The 10,331-nt window shown below is 41.0% G+C and overlaps 1 protein-coding gene across 2 annotated transcripts in view; it reads right to left on the reverse strand.

Annotated features, from left to right (window-relative positions):
* The window catches only part of Ubxn4 (UBX domain protein 4), a 57,126-nt gene extending 48,126 nt beyond the window's left edge, over positions 1-9,000 (reverse strand). Inside the window, exon 1 of one of the 2 annotated variants that reach the window (XM_021237019.2) lies at positions 8,639-9,000. In XM_021237019.2, the coding sequence (XP_021092678.1) occupies positions 8,639-8,720 (82 nt within the window). In that variant the 5' untranslated portion in view covers positions 8,721-9,000. The remainder of the gene's footprint in view (positions 1-8,638) is intronic. The other variant, XM_004836115.3, reaches the window with a different exon arrangement.
* Positions 9,001-10,331: the final 1,331 nt, after the last annotated feature.

Here is a 10,331-nt window from a genome sequence, read left to right on the forward strand (position 1 = left end):
TTTTGTACTAGCTTCCTCTGCTTGAAATGTTCTTCTTTCAAATACAGTGGTACCTCGGTTTATGAACACTTGTTTGCAAACAATTTGGTTTGTAAACAGAAGTATTTGGCAAAATTTTGTTGTTTTTTGCAAACTCTGCATCAGGTGACGAAGATGACCATGGCCATCTTTCCAGGATCATGGAATGAATTAAGTTTGTGAACCAAAATACCACTGTATCTACATGGTAAACTTTCAATTCCCTTAATGCATTCCCCCGGCTTGAACCACTAGTGGTACATGCATGACTGTCCATTGGGCAGCTTTAACCACTAGTGGTATGCCTGATGAGACTGTTCCCAGCCACCTGATGGGAGTCATGCATGTACCACCAGTGGTTCAACCAGCAGGAATGTAAAATGTCCAAATCAGAGCTGCTCAACAGCAAGACATACAAACTGCAGCCCCATTGTGAATGTGTTTAATCTTTGCTCAAATTACCACTTTCTCAGTAAAGCTATCCCTAATCATTCACCCTAAAATTGTACCCTCTGGATATTCCCAAAGCTCCCTTATCTCTGGTTCTTTTTTTTTTCCTATTATTACTTAACACTTTCTAATGTGTTTTAATTATGCTTACTTTTTCTTTCTCTCCTAGCCAGAATGTTTCATGAGGGCAAGGATTGTTTACCATGCTACAAAAAGACAAAATACCTACAAGAGAACCAGGAATACAGTAAGTACCTACCACAGTACACACTCAGCATGTCTCCTGAGGAATGAATAGCTACATGTCAGGTGCAGTATAGTATGTATCCTGACCTGCCTACAATACTTGACTCTAATGCTGTGAATTTGAATGTATTTTGTGTGAGATGAGATGCAGGAATACCAGTGTTAGGAGTTTGAGAAATCTGGCCATGGAGTAGAATTCATCCACAGGCCAAACCAAAAAGAACATCCTTTTTAGCAGACTCCCAGATGCTCAGATGTAGAGTGAAGGAAGATTACTGTTTGAAAGTGAGAGAATTTTGAATGCATTTTCTGAGATCGCGGGGTGAGAAGGGATGATAAAATTCGAAGTAAATGATTCAATAATCAACCTGGAAAATGGCTATATGGGAACATTCTTACAATACACATGGTGAATCCTTTTCACTCATTCTTTCATATATTCACTATTTCACAGTTTTGTTTTAGGCTCTGGGTTACGTGCTAAATAAACGTGTATGGAAAGGGCTTTGAAACTAGGAATGTCATGAACAACAGGGAATGATCAAAGAAACCTAAAAGTTAAAAAGGCAAAGATGACTCCCACATTTATGGTTTTAAAACTGGATATACAGGGCCAGGGATTTGGCTCAGTGGTTTCACCGCCTGTTGTGCAAGCGCAAGGACCCGAGTTCGATCCCCGGTAGCAAAAAAAAAACAACAACAAAAAAAACTGGATATATAGTAGCTCCACTTATTTAGAAAGACAAGGGGAGAAAAACAGGGTTAGGCAAAAAATATACTTTAAGGCTTGAGAATCAATCCTGTGAGGGATCTAAATGGGAATGTCATATAAGTAGCTGTAAGTATGGCGTTACTTCTTGGGAGGATGGTATTTTCACTTCTTCACCATGTGGTCGGAATCCCAAACCACATCTTTGCTGTTAGTGTCTGTCCATGACTCAGTCTTGTGGCAGCAGCAGTTGCTTTGCCAGCAGAGTAGAAAGCTGAGTGAAATTCTCAACTCAATGAGTTTCCTCAACACATATTTCTTGCTGCCAGGAGGATCTAATTTGAACATGGTAATTTCCTGCCAGCATGAGCTACCAGTAGTACACGGATGATTGTTTCACTCGGCAGGATGGGACAGTCATGTGTGTAGCCACCAGTGAATACTTACTATCCAGTGAGATTACTATTGACCAACTTTAGTATCTTAGTTTAAATTAAAATTAAAATTCTCAGCTGCCCAATCAAGGTTGGGTAGACCTAAAATCTTAGGAGAAAACTTACCTTTGGTGGTATCAGCAATATTCAAAGTGAAAGCACTTGGTATCGGCAGTGTCCAAAACAAAAATGATCAAAGAGAAGAGCACAAACTCTGAAGCAGAGTTCACTCACTTGAACAGCCAGCCCTTCCAACCTAAAAAATCTTAGCTGCTCAAAATTTAAAGGGTAAGCCGGGCATGGTGGCGCATGCCTCTAACTCTAGCACTCAGGAGGCTGAGACAGGAGGATGCTGCAAGTTCAAGGCCAGCCTAAACTACACAGTGAGACCCCCATCTCAAAAAAAACAAAAACTTAAAGGCTTCATGTTCTGTATTAACCAAAAGAGGCAGTAAAGTGATGTCTGACATTAACAGATTTTAGTCAGCTTCACAATACCAATCAGTGGAGAGACACCTTTGCTTTAGGCTTTTTGTCAGATTATTCCACTAAAACCAAATCATCTTCTTTTACTTCCTTCGATTTAAACAATTACAACAGAAAATCTCTGTTAATTTGCTTAAAGTAGAAGTAATCTCTAACATCAATTCTAAATATTATTTAATTCATCCATGAAAAATTCATTAAATAAAGCAAAGTGGCATGTGTCTATAGTCCCAACTACTTGGGAGAGTGAGGCAGGAGAATACAGGAGTTTGAGACCAGCCTAAGCAACAAAGCAAGACCCAGTCTCTTAAAAAAAAAATTAATTAATCAAAAAATAAATACCAACTTGCCTAAAAGGGTCTCCACTTGAACTGTTCTATGAACCAAAGACTATTTTCAGACCCCAGGCACACACCTGTAATTCCAGCACTTAGGCTGAGGCAGCAGGATTGCCTCCAGTTTGAGGCCAGCCTGGACTACATAGGGAGTTCAAGACCAATCTTAACTATACAGTGAGACCCTGCTTCAAAAATAAAAAAATGAGAGACTACTTGCAGACATAAAGATATACATGTATGAAAAAAAAGATATACATGTATGTGTATGTATGTGTATGCACATGTGAGATATACACTTGAGGGAGAGGGTCCTGGATTTTGAACCCAAGGGCTTCTGCATGCTAGGCAAGCAAGATATCTTTTTATTTTTCCATTAAATTGGCAGATTATTGTTGAGGCCTCAAATCTAGGACAACTGTGACTTCAGGATATATTCTTTACTTATAAACAAAGCTTTAGGCAATTTGTAAGTGTTGTAATTTTATGAGTCCAGTGCCTACAATTCCTAGAGCGAAATTAATCCTACTTAAATCTTGGGGATTAACCAGTTAAAACTCTCGAAAAGCTATCAGTATTTAAGAACAGATCAAGGGACAGACTCCTTGAGGGTGCACTAACAGTCTTTCTACAAACATAACATGGTTGGGACAGGGATTTAGCTCAGTGGTTTCACCACCTCCTGCGCAAGCACAAAGACCTGAGTTCGATCCCCGGTACCAAAAAAAAAAACATAACATGGTTATTAATATTCCAAACACATGTAATACATGCTCATCAGTAAAGAGTTAACTGAAAAATGTATATATACACACATAGCCCCAAAATACAAGACCTGTAACTTTATTTCAATAATTTGCACTATTTCTGAATGAATTTTCAAATAGTAAATTAGCTCTAGCACTTTGGGCTGCAGAGGTAGCTTGGTAGTAGGTAGAATACCTGCCTACCATGCTACCAGGGACTACGATGGATCCCCAAAATGGCATTTAACAGTTTACCCCAAGTATCACTTTGGCATTTTGTTTACATACTGACTATCCAGAGCATCACTGGGAAAGGTGTCATTTCAACCTGTTGATTCTTGTATTGAATAAGTTTGATAAAATTGTCATTTTTATATTTCCTGTTACATTATCTTATAAAAATTAACCATAGATAAGATCATCTTTATATTTTGATTACCTCAGAGTTAGGATACACAGGCAAAAGACTGAATCTAGATCCATACTGCTCACTGTGCACTAAAATCAAAATGGATCAAAGACCTAAATATTAAAACAGAAACATTCAATCTGCTGGAAGATAAAGGTAAAATTCTTGAAGACACATCCACAGGTAAGGATTTTCTGAATGAAACCTCAATTCCACAAGAAATAACATCAAGAATTAACAAATGAAATTATATCAAATTAAACAGATTCTGTACAGCAAAGAGAACAACCAACAGAATGAAGAGACAATCTACAGAAAGGGGAAAAAATTTTGCCAGCTAATCCCACACAGAGGACTAATATCTAGACCTGTAGTGGCAAACAGGGCTCGCATGTGGCAGCGGGCTGTTATCATTGAAAGCTCTATCACTTTCACTGATCTAGAATATACAGTATAAACAACACAAAAATAATTAGACCCCCAAAGTAAAAGACCCAATCGAAAAATGGGCAAATAGGGCCGAGGATTTAGCTCAGTGGTACCATGCCTGCCTTGAAAGGCCCAAGGTCCTGAGTTCAACCCCCCATAGGGGGATGGTGGGAGTGCAACTGAAATGAATAGGCACTTCTTAGAGGAAGTACACAGTACACATGGTCAATAAATACATAAAGTCCCCCTTCTGAGAGACAGAAGCTTTCTTTCTCTCCAAATTTTTCCTACTCTAAAAAAATAAATAAGTGAAAGTGTTCAACATCTCTGACCATTAGAGAAATTCAAATCAAAACAACACTGAGGGGCGTGGTGGTGCATGCCTGTAATCCCAGCCCTTGGGAGACTAAGGCAGGAAGGCTGCTAAAGTTTGAGGCCAGGCTGAACTACATAGGGAGACCCTGTCAAAAAACCAAAAAAATAAAATTTGAAAAGAAAACAACAAAACAACACTTAGACTCCACCTTAATCCAGAAATAATGGCTATCAAGAAATCAAATAATAACAAAAGCTAGCAAGGCTGATAAGCAAACACTTGTACTTGGTGGGAATGAAAACTAGTATAACCACTATGGAAATCAATATGGAGAGTCCTTAAAAAACTAAAGACAAAAATTCCAAAAAAAAAAAAAATTCCATTTGACCCTGCTATTCCTTCTGGGTATCTTCCAGAAAGAGACAAAGACATCCTATGCACATCCATGCTTTCAGCAGCACAACCAGCAATAGATAAATCTTGGAAGTGTCCTGTATGTCCATCAACAGATGAATAGATAAAGAAAATGTGGTATGAATACACAATGGAGTACTACTCTGACACTGAGATAAACTTGAGTCATTTGTAGGAAAATGGATACACCTTGAGATCATGATTTTTATTTTTGGTACCAGGGATCGAACTCTGGACCTTGCACTTGCAAGGCAGGAGGGGGAACCACTGAGTTAAATTCCCTGGCCTTTGAGATCATGATGTTAAATGAAATAAATTAGACACACAAGCTTAAACATCACATGGTTTCTCTCATATGAGAAAACCAAAGTATATGTAATTTAAAGAGCAAAATACAAGATACAAATAGAAAACAGGGACACAGATCTTTTTGATTTTTGAGACAGGGTCTTTCTATGTAGTTCAAGCTGGCCTTGAACTAACTCATTATGTAGCCCAAGCTGGTCTAGAACTAGTAGCAATCTTCCTGCCTCAGCTACCTGAGGGCTGGGATTACAGGCATAGGCCACCAAGCCTAGCCAGGGAGATAGGTGTTTCCAAATGGGAAGGAAACCCAGATGGAGGGAGGCAGAAGGGGAAGTAAAAAAGAATTAAGATGTGTTATATACATGTACCAACTTCTCATGATGAATAGAATCATTATGCACTAAAAATATATACAAATAAAAAATTTTTTAAATTAAAAAACTTTTAAAGAGAGCCTTTAAGAAATATTTGGACACTATCAATTGTGTTTTTTTATTTAAAAACCTCACTATGGGCATGTTAGCACATACCTATAATCCCAGCATACTGGAAGGTTAAGGCAAGAGGACTATAAATTCAAGTCCAACCTGTACAACTTAGTGAGACCTTGTCTCAAAAAATTAAAAGGGCTCAGGATGTAGCTCAGTGCAAAAGCCCTGGGCTCAATACTCAATACCACCAAAAAGAAAAAAAAAGGCAAAAAACTACCATAGTCCCAATTTCTTATATCTACACCAATTTAAATTGCTACATTGGGCTGGGGATTTAGCTCAGTGGCTCTGGTCCTGAGTTTGATCCCTGGTACTGAAAATAAATAAATAAATAAATAACTACATAAACAACCCAAATTGTTCAGTTTTTTTCCTTAACAAAAAACAAGCTGCTAAAATTTTTTTACTAGGATGTAAATTCCTTTTGTGACCCTGGTGCAAATCACTTTCTGACTGTGAACCTAGGTTTCTCTTCTATGAGACAAGGATAAGCCAGGCATGGTGGCCCACGTCTGTAATTCCAGCACTTGGGAAACTCAGCCAGGAAGATCGCCATGACTTCATGCAGGCCAGCCTGGGCTACATAGTGAGCTCGAGGCCAGCCCAAACTATAAAAAGAGACCCTGTCTTAAAAAAAAAAAAAAAAAAAAAAAAAAGACATGGATAAAACATGTTCCACCTACTGCAAAAATCAACTGAAATTTTATGTGAAAAACACAACTCACAATGTCATAAACCACTGCACAGTTCACAATAGCTAAATCCTGGAAACAGCTCAAATGCCCATCAACTGATGAATGGATAGAGATGTGTTGTTGTTGTTGTTTTAATACAATGGAGTACTACTACTTTGCCATAAAAAAAGATAAGCTTGGGCCGAGGATTTAGCTCAGTGGCACCATCCTGCCTAGCAAGCACAAGGTCCTGGGTTCGATCCCTGGTGCCAAAAAAATAAAAAATAAAAAAAAGATAAGCTTGAGACATTTCTAGCTTAATGGATGCACCTTGAGTCCATACTCTTAAGTGAAGTAAATCGGACACACATGTTTAAATACTGCATTGTTTCTCTGGTGTGAGAAACCAAAACTGGAAATAAGAACCAAAATGTCTAATAGATATTGGGAAGTGGGAGGAAAATGTTCAAATGAGAAGGGCAACAAGGGAGTGGAGGGGGGAAAGGAAAGATGGGACAAGGAAAGAAAAATAGAAGGGAAAAAATGGAAACAAAGCTTTTGTAAATAAGGAAGGGAAGAGGGATTGAAGGGGGGCAAAGGGCAAAAAAAGCAGCAGCAAGATATATCATGTACAGATACAAATTCCCTATGATGTTATCATTATGTATATCTAAAATGTACCAAAAAGTGTCATAAACCATGGGGCAATGGAGCATGCCTATAATCTCAGCACTGTGTGAGGCTGAAGCAGGAGGACTGAAAGTTCAAACCCAAGTAGGCTTCACTTATCTATGCAGGGAGACCCTATCTCTAAGTAAGGGCTCAAGATGTAGCTCAGTGCAAAGGCCCTGCATTCAATTTACAGCGCCACATGCACACAAAGTCACAAAGCTATCACTGAACTCATAAGTGTAGCATCATATACTATATTTCCTTTCACTTTTATTCCACTTTTCTTACTTTATTATAGCAGTAACTTATGTAAGGTGTAGCCCCAGAGCACACAGCCCATCAGAATCCAAACTACTCAAGCTCATATAATTAACAGCAGTAAGCTAAAGATTTAGCATAACTAAAAATTTAAAATTTAATGCTAAATATTTTTATTTCAGCAATTTGTTTTCACTGCAATATAAAAAGTTAAAAAGCTACTAGAAGTTGCCAGTGAATTAAGGGTAAACGGTTATTAACACAAGTACTTAAGAGAAATACACTTCAAATTAACAGTTGTCAATAAACATTGGTCCGTGTAATGACAAAGAGCAAAACCACAGAAGCAGATGATTTACTGTAAACCTACAAGACTTCACTATTAAAACAGGTGAATTTGGGACAAAATACCCGAGTGACACAGGGTAAATGAATTAGTACATGTCAATTTCAGGCTAGGAAAATAACAACGGGGAAAAAATCAGGGATTGAACGTGTACTTCTTTTAAATTAATGGTATAAAATTTAAAAACTTACAACAAAGTTATTCCACCTTACAAGTAGCTCAGCACTACTACAAAGTAAATGAAACCTTTATAAAGCCCAGAAGTTTACATTTCAGGAACACACAACACCATCCGTAAACATCAGGTGGTTTCTCTTTGTTGCTTACCGATGACACAGCTTTCTTCCAATCTACAACTAATTGGGGACCCAACTCCTTGCTCTAAAGGCCCGTTTCTACCCCTGCCTGCACAGGAGGAACTAAAATGGGCGTCCAAGCGTCCGGAAGAGAGTAATCTGGGACAGAGAGAGGGACTGAGAGGGGCGCAGGCAGGAGGCTCGGGGTCCGCTCCTCGGGTGGCCGACTGCGAAGCTCGGCGGGGACGAGCCGGTCTGATTGCCGGGTTCCCTCGCGCCACTGGGGGAGGTGTCAAGCGGGGTTCAGGGCCGGGACGGTGCCTCCAGCCACGGTGCCGGGCGAGGCGAGCGGTGGGGTCCGGCCCACTGTCCCAAAAGGGGAGGGGGAGCGAGGCTCCGTGGAGGACTGAGAACGGGCTGGTGCGCCCGAGGCCTGAACTGGCCGGCGGGCCCACTGCCGTCCTTGGGGGCAGGATCCTAGGGTTACGAGCGCCGAGAGGGGCCCGCGTCTTCGCGAGGGCAGCCTGGCGTCTGAGGCTGAAGGGAAGAAAGGTAGGCCCGTGGGGGTGTCCCCGCCGCCTCTCGAGCCCCCGCCCCCTTCACCTGCCACGAACACCACGAACACCGCGCCGCTCCTCTTCGCCGAAGCGATAGCGGCCGGAATGGCACCCTGGAACCACAGCATCGCTCCCCTCAGGCCTTGTCACACGCTCGAAGTGTAGTCGCCGCAGTCCCGGAGCTGGCCCCGCCCTCCCGCTTCGTCGAGCCCCGCTGCCTCCGCCGGCCCGGCCCCCGCCTCCGGCTCCTCAACCGCGCACGCCCGACAGCACCCCTCTGGGACGCCCGCGCGCCTCGTAAGGCGCGCCCCACGTCACATGACCCGAACACGTCGCCGTCTACTCTGCGTCTCGTTCCCTTGGCGGGTCGGGAGTACGCGCGTCCGCTAGGCCCGCAGTCCAGGAAGTGGAAGGCGGCGGCGGGAAGGATGACTAACCGCTACGGCACGTCGGCGTCTCCTGCAATGAGGCATGTCGGGAATTGTTGTCTTCTTAGGCATGTTTGTTTCCTGGCTGTGGAAACGTTAACTGTGGTTTCCGAGGCACGACGAAAGGGGGCGGTAGTGAGCGCCACTCTAAGGAGATATTGATGGAATGCTGGTTTTCCAGTTTCCTGGGCATTAGCTAGAGATCATTTTAAAAACTCACAGCTGCGGGTTCGGGATTTAGCTCAGTGGTTCCGGTGCCTGCCTCGCAAGCACAAGGTCCCCAGTTCAATTCCTGGTACCAAAAAAAAAAAAAAAATTAAAAACTCACTGCTGCCTTCTAAAGTAACACAAAAGAGGAGAACCATTTATTTTCCAGCCACTTTCCCCATGGTAATGCAAAAGAGAATAACAGGGCCAGGGATTTAGCTCAGTGGTTACACCGCCTGTCTCACAAGCGCAAGAACCTGAGTTCGATCCCCCGTACCAAAAAAAAGGAGAATAACAATTTCACACGTGATTATAAGAATGTCCTACACTGAAGATATGGCACTTTGTGATTGACATTAAAGTGAAAATTGATCCATATTTAATACATTCATGAAATTACATTAATAACTGGTTTATCATGGTTTGTATGGTTTATAGGTTCCATATGCAATTACTTACTTTAGACATTCTGTATTCATTAAATGTCTCATCCAGCAATGTAGCCATTTGACAATCTTTCCTACATTAAGAAGGTGATACAAAAATAAACCTTTCCTACAAATGTTCTATCTAATAATAACTAACAAGTGGCAGTAAGTTTTTTAGTTTTTTCCAACCAGGTCCCCAACACTGCATTACTATAAACTGTAACATAATGCTGATTACAGGCAGTTGCTGCTTATATGGGACATCATTCCTCAGAAAAAATTAGAATTGTGGCACCACGCCTGCCTGACAAGCACGAGGTCCTGAGTTCGCGTCTCAGTACTGAAAAAAAAAGACTATTCCAGAAAGAATTAGAATTGATCCTTCACATCATTTTAAATGGACTTCTTAAAATGCAACCTACAAAATGCTAGGATTTTTGAGGGCTTTTCATCATAAAGAAATGATAAATGAGATGGATAGATTTAATCTGATGTAAACATTACACAACAAATACATGTATTGAAACGTTCGTGGCAGCCTGCTAATTTATACAATTTTTATGTTTTTTTTATATACCAGTTAAAAATAAATTTAAGTAAGCTGAGCATAGTGGCACATGCCTGTAATCCCAGCACTCTGCGAGGTTGAGGCAGGAGGATCACAAGCCCAACACAG

This window comes from Heterocephalus glaber, unplaced genomic scaffold, assembly GCF_053883595.1.
Source record: "Heterocephalus glaber isolate CG9 unplaced genomic scaffold, H.glaber_assembly_v1.0 deba00000347, whole genome shotgun sequence".
Classification (NCBI taxonomy): domain Eukaryota; kingdom Metazoa; phylum Chordata; class Mammalia; order Rodentia; family Bathyergidae; genus Heterocephalus; species Heterocephalus glaber.